This window comes from Gymnoscopelus braueri, assembly GCF_963280865.1.
Source record: "Gymnoscopelus braueri genome assembly, chromosome: 22".
NCBI classification, from domain to species: domain Eukaryota; kingdom Metazoa; phylum Chordata; class Actinopteri; order Myctophiformes; family Myctophidae; genus Gymnoscopelus; species Gymnoscopelus braueri.
Window position 1 is genome coordinate 24,103,299 of NC_137624.1, and position 24,820 is coordinate 24,128,118.

Here is a 24,820-nt window from a genome sequence, read left to right on the forward strand (position 1 = left end):
TTACCTCGGGGTGTGAGGAATGATCAAAAAACCTTAATGGTTCCAAGGGGACTGCAGGAGCTCCCTCTCCGTCCTCCTCCTTCCTCCGAGGAAATGAATATAACAACAACAATGATCCTCCTCCTCCTCCTCCTCCTTCTTCCTTCTCCTCACACTGAACAACATAATAGGTGCTGCTGCTGGGAGGAGGGTGCAAACATCGTTCTCCTTCAGAACCAAACAGTAAAAGGCTTAGGCGGGTGGAACATCCAGTTGCTTTTCTATATAAATAATAAAATGTGAGTAATAAAAGCGTCCGACCCACCGGGTGATAGAAAGGGATTCGACTCGAGTCAGACCATAGAGACACAGACAGTGTTGCCAGGTTTTGCGAGAGAAACAAGTAACCAGGTCTAGGAAAACAAGCCCAAAAGAAGCAACTAGGGCAATAGCAATAGACCATTATGAGTACTTCAAACCTTTGAAAATAACGCGTCGCTTGAGCTTGTAGATCTGCTATGTAAAAAAAAATCTTGATATAAAATATGGAATATTTGGAATATTTGTTAAACATTCTAACAACACAAATCTGGTACAGGGCTCCCTGGCACAAAACATTTTCAGATGGTTAAAATAATGTAAACATTGTGAAGTAAGCCCAAATAAGCAACTACACTTTAGAAACAAGCCCAAAAAACCACAGCCCGCAACTACAGATATTTTCAAGCAACTTTACAGAAAAACAAGCCCAAAGTCGCTTATAAACAGACATGGCAACACTAGCCAGTGGACTCCCCCCCCCCCCCCTTCATCACATCATCACAGAACAAAATGCCGACCAGAAGAATAATGCAAGAGCTCCATCTGCCGGCGTGGCGTCAAACCGACTAGCTTCTAATATACACACAGTACACAGTGAGTTTCCATAAGTAAAAATCTCATTGATATTCTGGATAGATTATTTAGATGTAATGTAACCATCCATGGCAGAAATAGCACGAGATATGAGATTGAAAAATGTCTATATGAAATCGGATACAGGTCGAGAGTGGGCGCCTAACCATTGTGGCTATTTTTTTTACCCCAAATGTAAAAGAAAGAAATAAATAATAATTATATTAAAAAACATTATGCTGTGGAAAATAGTCTGACATAATGTTATGTAAAGCATACATGATTTGAACATGCACGGTACTGTTGGTATACATCATTATCACCAACATTTACCCTTCAGCTTCTTGTTTATGCCCCCAAATCACTGGCAATTTGTAGCAATTGTAAAAATATTAGGCGTTAAATGTCATATGTATTTGGCCCACATTTATAAAATAAATGCAAATATAAAATAATATAACATATAAACTAAATGAATATTTCAACAAAAACACTGTAGCCTTACCTATTAAATCTATACCTTCTTTAAAGAAAACAATCCTAAATAGCAGCTAAGTGTCCGATTGGTGGAGCTTGCTGTTACCATGGAAATGGTTTTATTTATTCAAATAAATGCAGGGTTGTAGCTTTCAGTGACTGTAGTGTACACCATGGCCTTAGGTGGCTCCAATGACCTCACCTTGCCTAGCTCGGTCTCTGCAGATTCTCCTCACAGCAAGTTCTGCAAGTTTATAAACAAGCTAAACTTGTGCAAACAGGCTAAACTTCTTGTCCGACACTGTAGGGAGGGAATAGGAATTGGTTGAAAACACTGCTGCTGCTTGCTGCCAGCTGTGCCATTATGCAGCCAATAAGTGCAAGCTTATATCCTTTCAGTGAATTCAGTCATATTATCACTCCCCCCCAACCAACAAAACTGTCTGTTATTTAAATTTATTTTGTAATCCATTGTATTGTACTGTTGCAGACTCATATCCCATTCCAGGAATATCCAAACAATTAAGTCTACAATTCCACATCAAGGCAACCTAGAAATGCACAATTTTCAGCACTCACTGGTGGAAATATATACATACACATACATATACACATACACATACACATACACATACACATACACATACACATACACATACACATACACATACACATACACATTCACATACAGACAGACAGACAGACAGACAGACAGACAGACAGACAGACAGACAGACAGACAGACACACACGCACACGCACACGCACACGCACACGCACACGCGCGCACACACACACACACACACACACACACACACACACACACACACACACACACACACACACACACACACACACACACACACACACACACACAGAGAGAGAGAGAGTCAAGACACACAGACAATACAGGCAAGAAAAATGGCTTCTATTCCAGCATGCAAACCTTTCAGAAAAAGATACAAACATTGTAGCATTCTGCCTGTTATATTTATCAGTGCCATGTTTTCGTTTGAATCCAAATTGGTTATCAGCAGGCAAGATCAACTTCTCAAGTCTACTCAGTAGAATTGTCTCAAGCACTTTGGACAAAACGCTGGTCAAGGCTATTGGCCTATAATTATCTGAGCTGTTTAGCTTACCCACTTTGTCTTTAATGACCGGCACTAACACAACAGAGAGCATGGAAACAGATAGAAACCCATGAACAAAAACACCTGTAAAACACATGGCAACCAAAGGACACAGTTTCTTACTGGCTAGTTTAAGATGTTCAGCTGTTATATTGTCCAGACCTCAGGCCTTATTACTGTATCTCCTAGCTTTGATACTGCTTCATGGACTTCAGCAGGAGTAACAATCACATCATCATTAAAATCTATCCACTTCAAACAGATTACTCTTTACACAGTTGAACAGCTCAGAATAATGTTTCTGCAATAACTGTGAAATTTCATCAGAACCACTCACACATCTATATTTGATGAAGAGATGTTTTATGATTATTGATCATTTTTATTTACTTCCAGAAATCATTAACATTATTCTTTTGCAGCTTCTTTGCCAGTGAATCTGACCTTATTATATATTTGTTTCTTTTAATAAAATGAAGGGCCTATTTACTGCATTACTGCCTTTTTTTATTTTCGAACAGAGGGCCATGTCTACGTTTGGCTGACTCAGCCCATATCTTAAAAGCCATTCTAGCCTCTGCATGGAGCTCTTGAACGTGATAATTCCACCCTGGTTTAGCATTACATACTGTTGACCTATGTTTGTGGAGAGGCCTACTGGAAATACAGAGAGACTCCACAATAGACTCATACAGGGAAGATAAATCCTTACAGTGTTGTACATTCTTGCAGTTCATGTCCCAACACAATAGTGCATCTTTTGGCACCTTAATATTACACAGCAAGGCATCAGAAAGATTCACATATTTATCAAGATCTTTCTTGGTCAGTTAAGACCAGTCTATTTTCCCTGCACTTAAGCTGTTATCCACAGGAAACAACACTGGCAGATTGCCTGTATTTACACCACACGAAAGGGTACAGTATGTGATCGGTGGTAGCCAGATCATAACCAATCTCCATTTTATCTATGAGTCATGATGAGCATCCACTGTACAGAGGCAATGATGAAGCCAGGAAGTATTGTGCCAAGCTCGCTAATATAAGCATAACTATTATCAAGCAAAAGTACCTTGCTAAATAAAATCAATCCACTGTCTAAACAAAATTGCATTAAATGCTAAATCATTGTTAGGCACTGTGCAGGTGTCTGAACTGTCCACAGGCACAGCCCACCTCTGAGGCACAGAGTGAGTGGACAGACATGGTGGCAACTTATAATGAGCATTAAGATAAGGTTGCAAAAGTTGAAAGTGCTCCTTTTAAATGTACCACAATATTTCTAATCCAAATGATCTGAAATTAAACAATCTGAGTTTTTTTTATTACAACCCAGATTAAAACACGTGAGTTAAATGAAAGGGGATGTGAATGTGTGATATGTTTTCATGAAATAAATAAATAAATAAAATAGTTAAAGCTCTATATTCCGATTCTAAACATCTCTCCATCTCTTTAACCACTAAACCCTATAGGTTACTTGGTTGACTGGTGTATCCCAGCCAGGGGTCTATTGGCCCCCCCTTATTTTTAACTCTATGATTGGCCCCCTCCTAAATACACTTACAATAACTCTAGCCTACGTATACAGTATAACCTGTTCTTTCATAAACTTTCCAATAATCATGTTTCAGCGATTGTCTTAGTGAAAGTTTAGGTTGCATGTTATTGCTAGAGGAAATCTTAGGAACTCTGAGCCCCCACCTCCTATGAAGTCAGCAGACTTAATTCCACGAATGGATAATAGTTTTGCGTTCAGCACCGGAGGGTTTCACGCTAATTACTCTGCTTCAATGGATTTAACCATGAGCCTCTCTAACCCGTGACGATCATGAGAATTCCTACCCCTCACTTTTCTCCACCAGATCCTGCTCTGAGGACCAGTCCTTGCAAGCCAGCGAACCTGTCAGAGGAACTGTTCCACTACAATCTAATTATCTCATTTGGGTGAGCTGACTCTCTTATTTTTTTTTATAACAGCAGAATCACTGATAGTCTGACACAGCATCACCTTTCTATTTTATGGGGAAATGTAGTGCCTAGGCTTTGTATATTTAATTATATGACACTGACAATGTTTAGCTACTATGTGGCTGTGATTGTGATTGTGTTAATTGACCAAATAGCTTATTTATGTTGGTAATAATGATGCAATAAAAATGTAATAAAAATGTATTAATACATTTTAAGTCTGATTTTCAGTAAGACTATTTGGGAGAGGAATTTGTTTACGACCACTAAAACATATGAAAATTGGACTTATTCATACTATCTTTGACGATGTTATTATGCTATGCTATAAAGTTTATAACTGGTTTTCAGGTGGATGCTGTGTAATAATCGTACTGACGGGATGCCTCGAGGGGACTTCAACATTTACTTTGCCCACAGAGGCGGTGGTGGATATGTCAGAGCTGAAGAGTCAGTGAATTGAAACATATAATAATAATAATAATGATTTAAAAAAAAGACTATATTTAATTATAGTGACAAGTTAATGCAAAGTAAAAAAGAAAAAGTTGTGGATGCAGAATTTACTATTTAATTTTATGTAAATTGTTAGTGGCCATTTTCTCTTCATTGTGCTGCTTTTGACCCACAGGGCTGTTGGCATCGTTCTGCTGGTGATCATCCTGGCAGCTCTTTCCATTCTGGGCTGCTGGTACTTCAGAAGGAGGAGTGGCTACAAACTAATCAGGGTGCGTGCATCAAACTTCTATGCAGATATAAGATCATTTACAACAGTGGTTCTCAAACATTTTCATGTCAAGGATCCTCAAATTAAAAGTATTTGGTTGCGGATCCCCATCTGAAAATATTTTGTGCCAATGGGACCAGGGACCCCCAAAAGAGATTTGTGTTGTTAAAATATATATTATTCAACATTCTTGAGAATTATTCAAGATTTTGTAAATGTTTTCAAAATTGTGGTGAGTTGTGATTTTGTATTTACTGTATGTATTAGTATAGTATAGTATAAAATAGGGTTAAAGTGGTTAAACAGTTTTTTTTTGTTTGTTCCAGGTTTCTTTATTGGTATTTTCTACCTTCACATACAGTTCAATAAGACAAAAGCATACAAAAACATGGAAAGTGGTTAAACTGATTTTGATGCTATATTAACTAATTTGACTGGGGATCCCTATAAGGACCCCTGGGGGTCGCCGGACCCCACTTTGAGAACCCCTGGTTTACAACAACTTCATTTCTCAGGGAAAGCCACAAGTTACAACTATGCTTGTCCACCTCAAGCATCACAATGCAAACCTCATGGGAGTTGTGAAAACTTGGTTGGCTACAGCTACTGTAGCTACTGTACCTTGTGATGTTATTGTCTATTCATAACCTAGCATCACGATGTCCTGCTGATTACTTATTTCCAAATGTCTCTTTTCACTCTCCTCTCACGTCTTTCCACACACACACACACACACACACACACACACACACACACACACACACACACACACACACACACACCCACCACAATTACCACCCTCCTCTTTCCACTCCTCTCTCTCATTCCTTCCCTTTCTTCCGCTCATTCCATCTAAAGACCCAGAGGCCAGGCTCCCCGGGTTACACTGGACTGACAGGAGGTCAGTACAGTGAGGCTGGAACCTCAGCAGAAAACAAGATGGCTCTAGCTGACTTTGGAAGCCTCCAGTCTGTGGTAAGAGACAGGCAGATGGACATTTTATCAGAGACTGAATTGCCTTTTCCTTAAATTAAGTTAACTACACAAACTATGAATGCCAGTAATGCTGCTGTTAATGATATAACAAGAAAGGAAGGGCAGGGATGCTGAACTGAATCAAGTTATTTCTCCTGTCACCTTTAATAGCACAGTGTCCATAATAGGAATACACAATTCAAACTTATAACAGTAAATGTGGGCTTTCTGTGGATGTATGGGAATTCCAATTCTAACAGAATCTCAAGCATTTCATTGTAACACAAAATGTTAAGTGTAGATGGTATTCAGAAAACCTTGGGGCACTGATTGCATGTGGAGCATGTGAGGCTGATGCAATGGATGCCTGCAAAACAGATTACTGTATGTCACAAGACTAAAAGGGGGGATTATACTCTCATTTTCATAAAATAGCTGGTATGAAAAATACAATTCAGTTTAACTGAACAAAACAGTATAACTATTTAAATCTTATTTGTTATTTAACTATTTTGTCTGTTTCACTTTTTTGTATAGGTTCCCAATGCACCTCCTGCCTATGAGAAGATTTCAGCTGGGCCACTACCTCCTCCCTACTCTCCTTGAAAAAGTCAATATTGTGTATAATACTCTGAACTTTATTTGTAATCTGTCATTGTTAAACATCAATGAAAAGCCTCTTTTTCCATAGTGTAACACCAACTTGGTTGATTGTATGGTTCCTGTGTATCATAAATACGTCACCTTGCTCGATAGTAACATTTTAGTATTTGCTGTTAAAAGATTGTATATTTCCTCTTTATATCTACACATTGCTTATAGATTTCTTCAGTAAATATGCAACAAAAAATAAGGGATGAAACACCGCAAACAAATTCATAGGGGACAGTTGCATTGTTTATTTCCATGCAGAAATGTCCACACAATTCAATGAAAATGTACCCACTAAATATATCTGAAAAATCTATGTGGTAAAAATAAATAAATGTAACATCAAAACATTTGATATGGGCTCAAACATGTACAGTATTACAAATCTATTATTTATACTGCTTAAATGCAAAATGCTTCTTTCAGACTGTTATCAAATTGACAGACAATATTGTCGTAATTGACAGAGTAGTTGTGCCAATGAAAGGGATAATGGCAATAATTTCTTAATGCAGCATCTAATGTCATTGAAAATATTACAACCACATTCAATTGAAATTTGTTTTATCTACCCTGTCAACCAAATGATTTGTTAGAACATGAATAACTGGCCCATATTAAAAACAACAACTATGCAATCACAACATTCACCCCGGGCAACAGCATGTTTCAAAGATTACAAAACCATCACAGTATACATTTCCAATCTGCCATTTTTGAGAGCCCAACATACTAACAGTATGACCTAACCATAGGGTGTAACCTACTATAGATTAGATGAATATCAGGTATGGTGGGTCAAACTAGAGCTGAAAAACTGTTCGACTATCCCCAAGATAACTATAAACAGAGGTTCTACATCATCACACAAAATTAAGCTGCTGGAATATCAGTGTGGACAGATCATGTCCTCACATTAGCTGGCTCACAGTCTCAGTTCATTGGTTCACTTATGTCTCCCTCTGCAGACTGTACAGTGGAATTGTTTGTGCAGGTGGTGGGCAGTGCTCTACCAGAGGAACTACTAGCAGACACCACCAGTGTAGCCAGCGGTTTGGGGCTAATCACTGGCATGCTTGCTGGATTGACTGGGCCTTGAACTGTGTTTAAAACAGCACCATCTGGACTAATGAGTAGCTTGGATCCAATAGTGGCATCCACGGCTGAAGCAGAGTTCTGTAGAGAGGGCTTTCCAAGTGCTTTATTGGTCAGAAAGATGGGTGTACAGACGGGCTCATGTGTTTTAAGTTCTCTGTTAGGCTGAACTGGAGTCATTAGTACAGTGGTGTTGGATGGAGGTACAATTGCCACAGGTGATGCTTGTAAGTTATTGAGGGTGCTTCCAATTGGTGTTACTGTAGCAATAGGCAGTGACTGCATCCTGGATGCAGTGCTAGCAATTGGTGGGACAGCCACTGTTGGTAATAGTTGCGTCCGTGTGCATGCTAGTATTGGTTGCATGACCGTTGCCACCTGGTGTTTGATTGATGTATTGGTAGGTCCTGTGTGCAGTGAAGCTTGCCGTATCACATTCATAGCAGCAGACGATGCTGGAAGTGTAAGTGTTTTCAACTGGTGCGGAAAACCTGGACTCAGAGTGCCCACTGATACCGTCTGCTGGGTAGCTGGAGCGGGTGGTAAGCCTGCCAACTCTGCTGAAGAGAGTGGGGCTAGAGTTGATGTACCAGGACTGATCGAGGCAACAGCGGAGGTAGTGGGTAAGATAGATGAGGATAATGGTGGTGCTGTTAACCTGGGAAGGACAGCTAGGGCTGATAGAGTAGCTGTATGAGGTGAGCACTGTGCTAAAGTCGATGTCCCAGCAGGTAACTGGACTGCAGGTAGTACAGAGGTAAGATCTGGTGCACTGGTTAGAACCGGTGAAATTAGGGTCGATGTGCTTGCCAACAATGGCAGGGCTGACACCAGGGTTGGTGTTCCTGAAACAGGTGATGCCAGCCCTCGGGGAGCTGGCAACCTGGGCAGAGCCGACACCACATTGGTTGCACCACGTAAAGGTGAGCTCAAGGCAGGTGTTCCTGCTAGTCTGAGTGGGGTTACAGTAGGAGTAGTTATCGGCACAGTTGGACCTGTTGCAGGTGCGCCCACTACCACAGAGGAACCTAGGGCCGGCGTATTGGGCAACCTGGCTGGGGGTGAGGCAGGTATCACTGGCCTTCGTGAGGCATCGGTCATTGGGCTGGGCCCCTGGAGTAGAGCTTTTACTGGAGTGGTGGTGGTGGTACTAGTAATAGGCACTGGTGGTGTTACAGGGCTGGAAATGAGGAGGACATGGCTGCCGGGTCCTAGTCCCTGGGGAGGTACCACAAACCGCGTGTTGTTGAGGAGAATCTGTGTGCCAGCAGCAAGGGGTGTGGTGGTGTTAATGACTATTCTCTGCTGCATCGTGCTGGCAGCAGTGGTGGTAGATGGAATAGTACTGGTTGAGAAAGGGTTGGTGCTACCTGTAATACTGGCACGCTTTAATGTGGAAGCAGGTGTGCGAGGGACAATGGAAGGAGTAGCTGGAGTAGGTACACTTAGGACATTTTTTGATTGATGCACCAGAGTGGGCATGGTGGTTTTGCCAGGGTTCATCTGTGCAGTGGTAGTGACTTGAGCAGATGGGTTGGTGGCAAATACTCCTTTGCTCAGACTAGGATCTTTCTTGATGACGCAGCCTGGGGGAGGGGTGACAACAGCAGCCATGGATCTGAAAGGACTTGGCTGGGGGACAGTGGTAAAGGATGAGACACCCTGCACATGGGAGCTGGTGGAAGTAGAGGTGACCATGTTAGAGCTCTGGACTAGAGCCAGTCCGGCTGTAGCTGCTTGAGAGCCTGTCATGGAGATAGACACTGCTGTGCTCTTAGGAGACTGTGGCAGGGCACCACCAGCTTGTCCGAGGCTCACTGTTCGTCCTGGCAGTCGGATTTGAACACCTGGAAGTCAATAAATTACCATGAATGAGAAAACATAGAATTATCAAATGGATACACCACAGAATAAATAGTCTAGAACAGCATTTATGTATTTATGCATGTTCAAACAAAAGTAGACAAATCACAGTGAACACACAGCTTAGCTGACACTGCTACACCAATCCCAGTCCCCACAAAAGTAGTCAGTAGGGTAGCCGATGGCTGATCTAAGCAATCACACCTGGCCTGAGTTATATATACTTCATCGACCTGAGTCCCACAGGGGTCACTAGGTCCCCTCATTTATTCTCTCTTGTCTACACTAAATATTGTAGAAGGAATTTTCAATATTCAATATCTAAATATCTTTGTTGGAAATAGCCAATCTAAAAACGCGTCACAAGCAACATGCCACGTGAGCTTGTGGATCTGTTGAATTTTTCATCAAATGTTCGCCTAACTATAGGCACAATAGGGTTCATGTAGGTTAACTAGACTCTGAGCTGAGTGTGATAACACACCTATAGTGTACAGAGATAATAATTTTTTTGATTGAATACTTTATTAGCCAAAAACAGCACAGAGGTACAGTAAAACATTTAGGCTAAAAGGATCAAAAAAGGATCAAAAAAGTCCTGGGGACTCGTTTCCAATGTGGTCCTATGTATTCAAATCATCTATAGAGCATAGAAAATTAATACATGTCATCAACAAATACAAATTGTTTTATTTACAGAGGAGAAAAAAGGAAAAGCAGTGACAGTGTACTATATGACCCCTCATTTCAATGGGAATTAATATCTAACTACACTGCTAAATTTTGGGGGGGGAACCAGATCGTGGGTGCTCCCTCTGATGTTGTGGCTGTGGGTGTGACTCACTTTGGAGAAGTAGTTAGATAGGTATGAGGGCACTGTCCCTCTTGAGCATCTTAAATACCAATCCCATTGATATTTACTTAACCCTGTCTTCTACCCTGAGCCATCCCAAACTAGCACAGTATGTTGGAATTAGGTGGGTCATGGCCGGGCTTTAGGCAGAGTAGTAGTCGTAGTCAGTAGTCTGAAGCTTAAGTTTTTAGTGACATTCGATGCACACAGGATAAAGGCTTGGGATGAGCTAAATCAAAGTGGATTTATTCTACTGCTATTAATAAGGAATATTTGAGTATTCTACCACTTTTTAAAATAATAAAGAACAGAGTTCTTTCAGTAGGAGTTGTGTGGAATGCAGCGAAAAATAAAATGATAAAGTACCTGTGGGCAGAGTAATACTCTGGACCTCTGAGTGGTTACTGCTAACAGGTTGGCCCAAACTTATTCCCATCTTCACTGGTTCACTTGGTATTGATGTAGTCGTCAGTGGCTGTCCACCAGCGCCTGCAACTCGCCCCTGCTTTGCAATGCATCCCATAGAGGTGGTAGTGGTGGTGGTTGCTCCTGCAGATTGGCTGATGAAGACGAACCTTGAACAAGGCAGCGACGTTGTGGAAGAGGAAGTGACTTTGTGTAGAGCTGCGTTTGAGGAGGAAGACGATGAGGAAGAAGATGAGGGAGCGACTAGAATCAATTTGGTCAATTGAGACCTCTCGTCTGTACTGGCACATTTTACCCCCAGCTTGCATTGTGCCGGTGTGGTAGCAAGGGGATTACCAGAGCCACTCAGTGACGGGACAATCACAGTGTTTTTTACCAGTGGAGCTGGAAATTGAGAACCAGACGTTGTAGTCACTACTTTCTGCCCAGACTGACTTACTACCATGGGTCCAGGGGAGAGGTTATCACCATGGCAAAAGGTAACAGTGCTGCCTGATGTTTGGCTCCTTAGGCCTACAAGAGGAATAGTTCCAGTGACCAGAGCTGGCCGTGGAGCTGTGACCGTAGAGGAGCTCGTCACTGAATGGACCTGCTGTTGAGGCTGCACTTCTGACAGCTTCAACCCTGCTGGGAATGTGCATGAGGATGTCTGAGATGGAGCAGAAAGAGAACAAGGAGGAGAGGTCTGGGATACGAGGAAGGCTTTGAACTGAGGTGAGATGGTGATAATTGGGCTGGGAGGCAATGACCCAGGAGCATTCTGGTCTGAGGACGTTTGGACTTTGACTATACCCGTGTTTCCCCCTCTAGTGGTGACGAGAATGGATTGAGAGTCACGGATACACACAGTCTTCAGCTCCTGCTTAGGGTCTGTAGGCCTAGAAGATTCAGTAGAAACTGCACTGGTGGGAGATGTGGCAAGCGACCAGTTCTGCACAATGGTCTGTGGTGCGTTTGCTTGAGTACTGGAGGCTTGTGTCACCTTGAGGCTTGCTGTATTCAGAGGGTTCTGTTGCAGATGAGGGGAAACAGAGGGAGATGGGTTCCTTACTGCCCTGGCATCTTTAAGCGGAGCCACTTGCTGCACAGGGATTCTACCATCTGGAATAGTAAACCCAGGTACGTTGGTAGTCATACATAAACGGCCAGCCACTTTAGAAAAAGGAGCTTGGGTGCTCTTATGTAGTTGCTGTGAAGATAATGTCTCTTCGGTTTTCTGAATGAGAAGGCTGGACGGCAGAATTACCACTTGCTGCATCCTCTTCTCTCCAGTGTTCTGATCCATAATAGACTGAACAGAAATGTTTACTTGGCTGTTGTCATCTTTCTTCAAAAGGTGGCCCAGTCCCTCAGGCGCTTTGTACACTACCTGAACAGGACTCTTTGGTAAAGTTGCATGGGATGGTTTAGCCTGTGGGGATTTGGGAAGAGTTGTTGTTGCTGTGGCTATTATTCGTTTATGTACCCGAGTCTTTTGGGGTCCTTGTGAGTGCAACTGTTGGAAGCTCTGCTCAGGCTGAGATTGGGAACTTTGTGCTCGAGTACATTCGCTGGCAGCCCCCATAAGTGAAGGCTGGGTCATCACCTGCACTTTGCTCTGACCAACATTGCTGCTGACCCCCAGGTAGTCAGCAGGCCTCTTCATTAAGGTCACTTTGTTTCCCACACTCTTAGCCAGCAAGGTGGGGATGGGTGTGTAGCCTTTAGGGAGACCAATTGTGGGGTGGAGGATAATGGATCTAGATCCCAGTGAAGCTTGAGTTGCAGATGCCGTAGCCAATGTTGAATATCCTTCCCTGTCTTGGTCTGTTCTGTTTAGTCCAGATCTAGGCTCCAATACAGAGTGTGGAAGAGTAGTCATATTGGTGTGGTTTCTTTGCCGCAGAGTGAGGTCCTCATCTGTGCTGCTGAAAGAGCGTTTTAGGTGGTTGGCGGTGACAGATGTCATCAAGCTGTCGTTTGACTGACCCTCAAATTGCTTTAAGGCTCCTGTAAAAAATATTACATGTACATTTTATGATAAATACTTGCTTATTTACAACACAAGTGAAGTGACAGATTGACCGGGGGTGAAACTCTACTACTCTAGGCTGATTTTGTTTTCCAGTTCAGGTTAAAAACTGCAGCAGGGTCAAATCATGGCAGGCTACATACGTAGACCTCATAGTACTCCGTGATGTAAGCAACACAGCTGCAACTAAACAAATAAAAATGTAATCTTAGTTCGATTTAGGTGTGTCATTGTGCTTTGACAATAGGCTCTGCGCATAACAGTAGTTCTCTTTTCCAGAAGTTGGCATAGACATTTCCTGTTCCTGGAAACACAGTCACACCTCACCTTCATATGTGTTTCCGGTTCAAATCTGCTGCTGAGCCAATCAAATGAAGATATGAGAAGCCGACCCGAAAGGGAAAATGTTTAGACCACTTTCTGGAAAAGGGAACTACAGTGTGGACTACTGTCTATGCTTGCACATTGGCGCACCCATGGCTCTGAGCACACCAAATCTAACACACCCATGATACATTTTATTGGATGCAGCTGCTTTGCTTACTTGCCTGCCATGTTTTTTAATTAGCTGTAGTTTAACCTGAACTGGAAAAGCGTTAGGGTTAGTTAAAGGGATTGTAGGCAACATTAAAGGGATATTTCACTTTCAAAAAAACTTTGGGTCATTGTATGGTCTACTCAGGCTTTTGTGAGCCCCCCAGACAGTTTTTAAGTTGCTTGATTCAGTCTTTAGATATCTGATATTCATTTTATCAGACACGCCCCCTTCCTATACAAACCCATTGTAATTTCAAACTCCATTTTTAACATGTTAGATTCATCAAAAACACCCGTCCTTGGTTCTGGTAACTCACCCTGCCCTCCTAATACGCGAGGGGGCCGTGTTTTTTCGATTACTTTTTTCATTTATTTTTAATATTTTTTGGGGAAAATGAAGAGAATTAATTACAATAAAGAAATATATAAAATAAATGAAAAAAGTAATTGAAAAAACACGGCCCCCTCACATGTTAGGAGGGCAGGGTGAGTCAGCAGAACCAAGGACGGGTGTTTTTGATAAATCTAACATGTTAAAAATTGAGTTTGAAGTTATAATGGGTTTCAATAGGAAGGGGGCGTGTCTGATAAAATGAATATCAAATATTTAAATACTGAATCAAGCAACTTTAAAACGGTCTGGGGGGCTCACAAAAGCCTGAGTAGACCATACAATGACCCAAAGTTTTTTTGAAAGTGAAATATCCCTTTAAGCCTAAATTTTAAGAATATATATATATATATTTAGCATTTTTTCCCCTCTATCAGCCACTATATAATGATACTGGGGTGTTTTCCTGCATTGAAACACAGTCCTCTTTCTGAAATCCGTATTTTCCCTACTATTTATGTTTGTCCGGGACGTAAATGCATGGACGCGCATGTGCGCGTCCGTGCGCGTCCGTGTGAAGTGTTCGGGTGAAACCGAATGGGACAGAGTGCAGCCGACAAAAATGGAACGAGCCGCCATTGTTTCCTCCATTGAAGTTTATACTTCTTACTTTCGGTTTTAAAACGCTCTCAAACTTCTTTTTTGAGGCACGGAATTTACTTTTAAGATATCGTTTGGATAGAATTTAGTTGTTTAACTTCATATATGTGGTCAATTTATCATGAAAGAGCCTATTTAAAAATAAAAATTCAAAGAACCGGCAGGGGCGGGCAGTGACATGCATTGTATCCGAATAAAGCAACCTATTTTCGGCATGGCCCGTTTAGAAGTCCCCTCTGCGTCACCCCCTGGTGGTCGGGAAACGAACTGCTGATGAGGAGGGGGGGGGGGGGGGAGTGGAGGTGCGGTGTTTGACAATAGTTTTTTTCTTTTTTTTATCTCTGAACTCGCCTACAATCCCTTTAACTACACAATCAGCTAAGGATTTCATGCACCTTTAAAGTAATCAAATAATCATTTGTAAACGTTTGACTGAATTCCACTACCTCCAGTCCATAGACTTCTGGGGACACCATGGTCATCCTCTTCAGCCCTTCTATAGTGGTCCGGGAGGGAGCACACTTCTCCTCCTATACTGTTGTCTTCATCCTCTTCTGACGACGATGACACACACTCTTCTCGCACAAAGTTATTGTAGTCTGAATGTTTTCGGAAGTCGTCAAATTCCTTCTTCAAGCGGAGTCTGATGTAGGGGGCAGAAGAAAGTTGAGACGAGGTGTATTTTTGTCTTACATAATATTTAGCTGAATACTTGGAATCGTACAGAACTGGCACAAAGAAGTCTTGCACAGACACAAATGTGATCGAAAACAGTTTCTAATATCGCTGAAACTGATTTGCAGAACAATCACATTTTAGGACAAAAATGGAGGGTGTAGAATTCTCTCTAAAGCCAGTTTAAACTCCCTGGGAAAACCTTGGCTTCCTCGAATACAAAACAAACCATGGTATGCTTTGGAAAATGGTCAGCAGAAATGTCAAGTACTGTATATAGTGAGTCATAGCAAATAAGCAACAGTAAACATGCCAGACCACTAACATGCTCTTTTAGACAAGGGTTTAATTAAATAACTTTGGTTAAGGTTAGTTGGTATGGTTAAGACATCTTTGGTGCGGTTACAGTTACGGTAAGGATCTGGGGAGGGAATGCAGTACACCATGTTAACTATAGCATGGCACATTATATGTGGGTGAGTTTTTGAAAGAAAGTGGATACAAGACTAAAAACATGAGAGCCACTCGAGCTTGATGCTAGGGATACAGCAATAACACTTGTTTCTTGCATATATTTAATAATCGGGAATCATACAAGAAAAATATCGTTTAAGATCCAGTGCCACATGTCTATTACCCCATCATTATTGGGTAATGGGTATAATTATTGTGTGTATACTTATATAGTATACACATACTGTATACCATACATTTTTTTTTATTCTTCCAAGAATTGCACGTGTTAAAAAAGCCAGACACATGTGGACACACAACAGCTCACTAGGAATTCCAGATTGGGACCTCAGGATGGCCCACTTGTAATCTTACCAAAATTGGCCCATCACTACATGTCTGTCTGCTTTGCTAAATGAAAATAGTGATCTTTTAAAATACTTCTATTAATAAAACACTGTTTCACAACAACAATGCTGGTTTAACTAAAACAATAGCGGCAACAAGTAGCGTTTGTTGGATTATTAATTAAAGTTTCAATTCTCTTCACTATACATTTCCTGGTTGCCAACCCAGGGCACAGCCAGGAAAGGACAGAGGCGCACCTCCTACGTAGATGTACTGCAGCATGAAGCGGAGCTAACAACACGGCAGAGCTCAAGACCCTGATGCCAGACAGGAGGGTGTGGAGGGCAGCGATTCAGGAGTCCCGAGTTGGTGTTGGCTAGACTGCACTCTCGCATGATCGCATCGCATCATATCGTTGAGGTGCATTCACATCAGGCGTGACACATATATTATTTTGAGCCATGCAATTCAATACTAGTATTAATGTGATGGGACTGGGAGGTAAATAGTCTTCTTTATAGTTCGTCATAAGATTTGCCTGAGAAGCTAGCAGTTTACAACAATAAACTGAAAATGCAAAGGCAAGACATCCTCACACACATCTGTTATTAAACTAGGAGTAATGTTAACTCCATAGATGAATGAAAAACAGACAAAGTATCAAAATCGCGGCACTAGTTGCGTTTCCATCGACCAGTTTTTTTGCACATTTTGGATTTTGCGCATGAATCCCTGAATGGAAACACTTACATTTAAAAAAATCTTCATATTTCGCAAAAACAGTTTAACGCTTGAGGGGGGGCTTTATCGAAAAAAATAAATGCACAAATGGGGGATGGAAACAAGTGCCGAATAGGTTTTGAGGTAGAAAGCATTGAACTCGCATACTATCGATTTTGCAGTTTATAGCTTAATATTTTGTATTATAATTAGCCGAGTATCATTATTATTATCTATTTATTTTAAGATTTGTTTTTGTTTTTTCTGCCTTTTATTGATTTATTGATTGGAAGAAGAACAGGAAAGAGGGAGAGAGACGGGGAGAGACACGCGGCAAAGGTGGTTTAGAGCTTATACAGTATGTGAAAGACAGCCTCTGCACAACTAGAGGACTTACAGCCAAATAGACTAGGCAGTCCATATAAAAATTCATACAATATTTTAGTCTAAAAGAACGTCAAATATGTCCAATAATAAGAGTCTCACTTGACTGGTAAAATAGCACCACCTACTGCTTATTTCATGAACTATCTCCCAAGAATCACATTTTAGTAGTGGATGGAAACATGAATAAATTCTCATTTAGTTTTTCAGACTTTCTGACGTTTTATGGAAACCCAGTCACTGCCACTTTAATCAACTCAGATATTCTATCCATGGAAACCAATACTTACAAACTGCAAATATTCTCCAGCAATAATCTGTCAGAAACTCAACAGTCTGAACTGAGAGTGATGATCACTATCATAAACATATATGTTACGCAGTTCAGCACAGTGACAGAGATAATCCATGGGTGAGTCAATATATTGCCCCCTGGACAGTGCATATGGATACAAAATAAATGACTATCGAGAGCAAGTAGTTGATATGATGATACGCATTTCATTAACACAGTGACACACACTAGGTCATGTGGCTAAAACATGAACGGGACGCAATTCACGCCTATCAAGTCAACCAACTACTCAGGACACAACATCTTGAGACTTTGCAGTGGAGTGTACGATGTTTCGCAAACATATCAAACAATTTCAGTGAGTTTTTGTAGATGTAAATTAGTCATATGAAAATTGTCTGTCTCGAGAGTCTGAGGAGAGGAACATGACTGAAATAATTTAGCAACTATTTCATGCACTTGTCTTCGAACAACTATGAGCCAGTGAAATGTGAGGGTTTCTGCTGTGAATGTTTATATATATATATAATATATATATAAACATATATTACATTTATATATCATTTTTTCTTTTGTGTGAAATTTGAATAGTTAAAAAATAATAACTGTTAATTTGTCTAACTCAATTCATCCATGATATTACGCCTACATAAATTATTTATTAAAAAAATTAATGTATGAGAAGTTTGTAAGTACTATGTTTAAAGTTTTGACTGGATGATGAACCCTAGGCCTCGGGAATACCTGTGGCATATCTAGATAAATTACATTTCTGACATGCTTGATTCAAAGCAAAATGTAGTATTTACATGGTTAGAAAGATGAGAATGTCTTCATCCCACGCATGTAACATCCAACTGACTTCAGTGAAACATGAAAAAACACAAATTGTAACAACATAGGCTTAACAAAATCCACTTCATATTTTGCCCCTAAAATTTACTCAACGAGTTGTACCTGTTTCTCTGGTAGGCCTTGACCAGTTTTGGCTCCCATGGTGAAAGCTCATTCAGTAGTCTGATTAGAGTGATATGAAGTTCCTTCACTGATTCTTTGTTGAAATACCATCGGCCCTGTTAATCAAATAAATGAAAATAGCTTCGCCATCAATTTCCTTGTGTTAACAAGTTAAGAAAGATCTGAACATTTCTTTCTCTACATAGGCTACAATACAATTTCTACATTGGCTCTGTGGAAAGTATGGGTACAGGTGGTAATAATAAATGCTACATTATGATTTACAGAACTGTTGCAAATGCTAACCGCTCTCTTTTTTGTGCTTTCCAGGGAGTCAAGCTCATCTTCGGTCTTACTGATCAGCCTCCGCAATTCTTCAAGACCGGTGCACACTAACTATATAAAAGAAACAAAGATTAACAAAAAAGGCCAGAGTAATAACAACCAAAGAATTGGAAGATCGAGTGAATGAAGGCAGACTTCATAGCTCAGAACAGTGTTTTACAAGAATTATATATTGGCAGTACAGTAATCAATAATGCTCCTTCTGTTGAAACAAGAAGGTGTATTGCATCAGAAGTATGACTACCTTAAATGATGGCTCAACTGGAGATTCCTCTTTCACTTTCTTTGAAGACTCAAGCTTTTTTCCTGTCAACAAATCAATCCATTAAACTTAGATCTTTTACATATTTCCAAGGAAATACTGATTGAAACAGAAAAGAAAAAGTAAAGAAAGTGTAGAATCACACAAAATCTGCAGTGAGCTATGCCATATTGCAATTATTTTCTACTGAAATGTAATTATATCTCTATTGCAATGCCAGTGGATGGTGTGGTGAAATGGAGAGCTACTGTAGTTGTCACCTGTTTTGGGTTGTTTCTTCTCGTCTTTTCTCTTGATTGTTGAAGCAGATCTTTGCATGCTGGATTTAGCAGCTTGGGACTGGCACTGCCTCACTTCATCCGGCTGCTGCAGCTGCCGGTTCCCCCCTTTCACCCGCAGCAGCTGCTCCCTCCCTCGCCCTTTCTTTCGGTTTTTTTTCCTACTCCGCATCCTGTCATTTGCTTTTTCTTCACTTGAATTCTGAGCACTCTCACATGACGATCGCGGTGCCAACACTGAGGTGCTACAACAACAAACGTGCTCCTCAGATTTAAGTGCAGTGTTGTGTCTAGAACATTCTAAACAGGAAGACACTTTGTGTCCCTGGTTGGGACTATCTCCCCCCATTTTGACCTCTGTTACTTTGCCTGGTGAGGCAAGGTTCTCAGACCGGGCTGGGGACCTGCCTGTATAGCTATGCTCTCCTACACTCAGGCAGGGCTCCCAGGTCTCTGCCTTGATGGTTCGCCCCGAGTCCAAAGAGAAGCTCAGCTCCTGCTTCACCGTGAGTGTGCTGGGTTGGTGCTCCAAATCCTGTGACTCTTCCTTAAAATTCAATCTCAAACTTTTTCCTCTATTAGAGTTTTCGAGATGTGTAGGGAAAAACAAAGAGTTATTGAGCATTTTCAAGTTGGACTTTGAATCTTCACTTGAGTCATCTGAGGTCTCTGTATCAGACCCCTCCTTGTCCTTCAAAGGCCACGAGTTAAATCTCTCACTGTTCAATTCTGTGCCGCCATTTTCTCTTTTGAAATCCATACGTTTCTCTTCCCCTTCGTTCCCAGAGTCGTCAGATTCCCCATAACATTTCTTAATTTTCTTGGGCTTCGTGCCATCAGAACCCTCATCCTCTGTGGCCTCTGTCCCCAGCTCTGGTTCAATCCTCTTCACCCAGACAGGGGGTAAAGGGAAGCTGGGGGGCATGCTGGGGCTCTGGCAGTAGATCCTCAAGTCCGCCCCACAGAAATGGGGGAAGTGTATGTAGGCATTCTCCATGCTGTCATAGCCTAATATAGACTCCCTGCACTCGTGAATGGGCTGGGCAAGGACAGCACCCTGCACATCCTTCTGTGTCTCATACACATTCTCACATAGCCCCTTGAGCAGCCAGACTCGCTGGTAGAAGGGTAGTAGGTGAAAGGGGGTCTCCTCCAAGGGGTTCACTTCTCCCAGGGTGCTAAAGAACTGGTGGCAGAGCCCCAGCTGCTCGGCACGGGCCGGCTGGTCATGGGACGCCCCGACTGTCCGGTACCAGCCCTGGACCCGTTGCCTGAGTTCTGACTCCCAGCGTCGATAGGGCAGGGAGGGCCGTCGGTTCAGAGTTGCCCTTCTCTGGGGTGGGCAGAGTAAAGCAGACATGACCTTGGAGAGGAAGGGGCTGCAGCGGGGCATCAAGAGACAGCGTTCCAGCTCAAAAAAGACAATCTCAGGGAGATTAAGGGCAGTCTGGGCCAGGCAGAGTAAGTGCCCAATGGCAGGGAGCTCCCACAAGGTTTCCAAATGGTGTGGAGATGCCTGGGACAGCAAGTTCCTTTCCCACTCTTCCACCTCCTTGGCTGACATTTCCTCTGCCTCTTTCTTATCCAGCTCACGTTGCCTGAAAGACCAGGGAATAGAAGTTGAAGATTATGATTTGAATTTGTATCAGAGTTAAACACGTGCATACAAGAATACATTCTATGTTCACAATATTCAATCCAGCACTCTCTCACATAAACACAACTACACATCAACTCTAAATTTACCTTTTCTCCTCCTTTGCTCTCTGCTGCTCTTCCACCCGAAGGGCCTGGACCATGATGGACTCATGACCGCCAACTGTGAGGGTAGCCAGGCTACGAGGTGCTGACCTTCTCCTGGTGGACGTGCCCCCAGAGCCTCGCTCCTCCTCGGCACCAAAACGTCCTTTAGAGGTAACAGCCAATGTTGTCTTCTCTCGCAGTGTCCTAGTTGGACAAATGAATTAGAATGTTATGGTCCAAGTTACTTTAGACTGCTGCTGGTTTCAAACAAAGTAACATATTCTGCCTACAATAATTGCTTAGGTAATTAATTGGCAAAGCAGCTACTCAAGTATATATCTAAATATTTTTTCAAATTTTTTAATTTCAATCAGAAATGTGATCTTTAGGCCGTTATGCGGCAAATCTGGATGTAATATTTGTGCCATTTGTTGTTGCATAAAAATCACATCGGGATGTCACGTTTGTGACCAAATCTCAATTCGGTCAATCAAAATCGTTGGGACGTCATCTGTTTGTAATTTTAATATAGGATTGTGTTATAACATGATATCACATGTCACTACATCATGCTAATGGTTTAACTAAAGTTCACGACTTTTTTTGTACCGTAATCCATACATTTTAAATTTAATATAGGATTGTGTTATAACATGATATCACATGTCACTACATCATGCTAATGGTTTAACTAAAGTTCACGACTTTTTTTGTACCGTAATCCATACATTTTTTATTTTAAGGACCTAAAGATTTAGAGCATTACATAACTAACTAGTATAGTACTAGTTCATTTGACATAGGCTAAAGCAATTTCAGTAATGTCAAAGGCATATGCTTTTAAATGCGCAGCTCTAGTATACATTGTTGCTGATTGATCTGTAACTCACCTGGACAGCAGTGTAAGCTTCTGCTCTAGCATGATTTCCAGCTTCTGGGCCTGTTTGGAGATCCAGTGGTCCACCCCATGGTAGCGGTAGCAGTTCTCCAACATCAACCTGAAGTCTGCAACAAACTCTGTGATGGTCTCATACTCACGGCCGACAAACTTCTCTTCCATTCTCCGCAGGCACATTGACTGTTTGAGCTGAGCCTGTCCTCGACCCCGGACTCCGCCAATGCCATGCTGGGCCTCCAGGTGGCCAATTGGATTGAGAAATGGGCTGGTTATTGCTTTGTGCTTGTCCAAGAGAAAGCCAGTGAATATCCTATAAGCCTGCTGGACCTCATAGTTCATATCCTCCTCAAAGCTAGTGCTGTTGGTGGAAATGCACACCTCAGGCAGAGAGAGGTCACTGTTGGATATCTCTGATATGCCATCATTGCTGAGTGCTAGGAGGTCTCCAATGCCCAGGACATCACCACTGCTACTGACACAGTGAGAATCTATGACAGTCTCCAAATCACAGGTGCCATTACTGAGTGCTTCTTCAGTTATGACCATGTCTGTGCCTTCAGTGTTGCTGCCACTATGCCACTTTGGATCTGAAGAGGACATGACACTGGCCTGTTGGGAGCCTGGCTCACTCACAGTCAAGTTCTGGTTGTGAAACAGTTGGGGACTAGAAGTTATTGCCGCTGGATCCGCCAAGTATCCATGGTCCTTGGTGCCAGGTGCATGCACCTATGAAGGCACAAGATTCATTGGCCCTCATACTGTAGTACAGTATTCCTAGAGACAGAGGTGATGATATGATATGCAATAGGAAAACCTGCAACCAAAGCATGAAAACAGGTCACACTGAACCTTTAATTTTCAAGCAACAACCACAGCAGTCGCTGGTAACCTTACTATATGTACTGATACACTTTACAATACAATGAAGTAGCTAACTTAATTTGATGCCAACTTATCTATTACTAAAGTCATGACAGATAACCACACTGCTAAAAAATAAATAATTCAGCCTTGAGATGCTCTGACTTGAATTTGAAGCCAAATGATTAAACTGCTAAGATCATAAACTTTTTTTTTTTTACTCGACGAATAATTCTGCACCTAGCTTACTTAGCTAGAGTTAGCCTGGAAGCTAACGTCAGTAGGGCATACATACATCCAAAAAGTCAGCAAAGTTTGTTCCTTGTTTTGACTTGTTGTGGTTGCATAGGAAACTCAATCAGTTGCGATGATCACGTGTTTAAAAGCAAAGCGATGACAAAGTGCCAGAGAGAGAGACCCCAGCTAGTTGAACAACATACCTCAGTCTCCTCTCCAGAAACACTGTCTGTCTGCTCTCTGCAAAGCCAGCCTTCAGCAGCCTTTCAGCGAGCAACTAACTAGCTAGCCAGGGCTAGCTTGTTATTGTTTCCTAACTGAGGCCTGTGCCTTAGCCGCACATTTAGATGACAATTGTAATTCAATTGAATATTATTGAGCATAGGAAAAAAAAGTACTGAAGCATCCCCCACTTAGCCTCAAGCGTGCACAGAATGAGTGGCAGCTTGGCTGATGACAGGACGCTGGCTTAAAGAGACGTTAAGCATTAACAGATGTCATCTCATAATTACTATATTAGCCGTCCAGCTAACACCACAGCTAGCCACTTGACAGGCTCGAAAACATTGGCGTTTTTTTGAAAGAGTAAAAAATGTGCCAGTGACGCAGATGAAATCCAACGAATATCAGGTGTTCAAGAAGAAAGTAGTCAACTACTGCACTGTTGAAAAATACTTTGGAACGTTATCCGTTACCACAGAGCTGCGTGCGGTGCGCCCGATGCAAATGTGCGCAAACTGACGTAGTAGCGCATGCCCCTATACTAGCACTAATGTTTATATATTTTAGTTTCATAATAATGATGCTGTCTAGTAGTAGTACTAGTAACACACGTATAATTTACTGTGTATTATTAACCTTAAATTGATCTGCACAGACCTGTCAGGCTCACCCGATACAACATATTGAGTTAAATTACATATTCATGAATGTATGAGTGTGTATATTTATTTAGTATGATTTAAAATTGCTGCGCACAATTCTGAGGAAACAACATTTCAGGTTGATTTAAATACACATTTATAACTTGTTCAGTTATAATGACAATCCTCATTCACTGAGATTGCTTACAGGAAGACGCTGATACCAAAACGCTCGCCCTAAAACACAGTCGCCCCGGGGCATATCCTGCGACCTCGGCACGGTCGCCACCTGGTATTACGAAAACTGTAACCTCAATAAAGTAAACTATGCCACCTAAACCTAACTTAATTCCTAAACGTAACCTCAGTAAACTATGCCTAAACCTACATAACCCATTCCTAAACTTAACCTCAGTAAAAACTATGCCCTAAACGTATTTCTAACCTTATCCTCAGCGAAACAAATACAAGAATACAAGAACCGCTGGGGGCGAGCGTGTTTTGGGGCGAGGCTTCCGGTTACCGGAGACGCTTGTGTCCCATGTGTATTTTAGCCACTAGATGTCACTAGACACCGACGCAAAACTCGACAGACACAGCACGGGTACCACTGAGTTCTCAACATGGGCACTGGTTCTCAACATGAGGTCCAGGGGGCCACTACAACTAGCCACTGCCAGCCCAGAGATCCCTAATTATTGCTATTTTAGGAACCAAATGCACCTTACTGGTCTGTAAATTCGAGTGTACAACTACCTCTTTCATTTGTAAACTCACAGTTGAATGAGCAGAGGTTATTTTACAGTGTAGATTTGAGTCCCAGAAAATAATATCTGGGGTCTTTGACATGAAAAAAAGGTTGAAAATCACAAATGTATGCCTACGCAGGCAGGTACTAGATGCATACATTTGGAAAGCA

General features: G+C 41.7%; 3 protein-coding genes across 8 annotated transcripts in view; 1 reads left to right on the forward strand and 2 right to left on the reverse strand.

The window, feature by feature from the left end:
- The window catches only part of LOC308078573 (nipped-B-like protein B), a 39,213-nt gene extending 38,849 nt beyond the window's left edge, over positions 1–364 (reverse strand). For all 3 annotated transcript variants that reach the window (XM_080419785.1, XM_080419786.1, XM_080419783.1), the window contains exon 1: positions 5–364. The gene's annotated coding sequence lies outside the window, so the exon portion shown is untranslated. The remainder of the gene's footprint in view (positions 1–4) is intronic.
- Positions 365–4,349: 3,985 nt separating this feature from the next.
- Positions 4,350–7,154, forward strand: mlana (melan-A). Its single transcript, XM_080419895.1, has 5 exons — positions 4,350–4,429; positions 4,805–4,903; positions 5,085–5,181; positions 6,039–6,155; positions 6,693–7,154. Exons 2-5 carry the CDS (start codon positions 4,809–4,811, stop codon positions 6,759–6,761), a joined length of 378 nt encoding a protein of 125 aa, XP_080276021.1. The 5' UTR covers positions 4,350–4,429; positions 4,805–4,808; the 3' UTR covers positions 6,762–7,154.
- brd10 (bromodomain containing 10) lies at positions 7,040–23,802 on the reverse strand. Of its 4 annotated transcripts, none has more exons than XM_080419894.1 (10): positions 23,242–23,802; positions 21,933–22,666; positions 21,046–21,246; positions 19,282–20,897; positions 19,004–19,065; positions 18,721–18,810; positions 18,415–18,530; positions 15,029–15,225; positions 10,984–13,032; positions 7,040–9,748 (listed from the first exon to the last, which is right to left on the reverse strand). In XM_080419894.1, exons 2-10 carry the CDS (start codon positions 22,538–22,540, stop codon positions 7,740–7,742), a joined length of 6,948 nt encoding a protein of 2,315 aa, XP_080276020.1. In that variant the 5' UTR covers positions 22,541–22,666; positions 23,242–23,802; the 3' UTR covers positions 7,040–7,739. The 4 variants fall into 4 exon arrangements, with proteins under 4 accessions (XP_080276020.1, XP_080276019.1, XP_080276018.1 ...); XM_080419893.1 differs by having other exon boundaries at positions 21,933–22,714; XM_080419892.1 differs by having other exon boundaries at positions 21,933–22,754.
- Positions 23,803–24,820: the final 1,018 nt, after the last annotated feature.

Coding starts and splice junctions, on each gene's coding strand:
- mlana (XM_080419895.1), top strand. CDS start 4,809: ATGCTGTGTAATAATCGTACTGACGGGATGCCTCGAGGGGACTTCAAC. Junction 4,904..5,084: donor GGATATGTCAGAGCTGAAGA/GTCAGTGAATTG, acceptor TTTGACCCACAG/GGCTGTTGGCATCGTTCTGC. Junction 6,156..6,692: donor TTGGAAGCCTCCAGTCTGTG/GTAAGAGACAGG, acceptor TTTTTTGTATAG/GTTCCCAATGCACCTCCTGC.
- brd10 (XM_080419894.1), bottom strand. CDS start 22,540: ATGTCCTCTTCAGATCCAAAGTGGCATAGTGGCAGCAACACTGAAGGC. Junction 18,531..18,720: donor AAAGCACAAAAAAGAGAGCG/GTTAGCATTTGC, acceptor TTTGATTAACAG/GGCCGATGGTATTTCAACAA. Junction 15,226..18,414: donor AAGGCCTACCAGAGAAACAG/GTACAACTCGTT, acceptor CCCCTACATCAG/ACTCCGCTTGAAGAAGGAAT.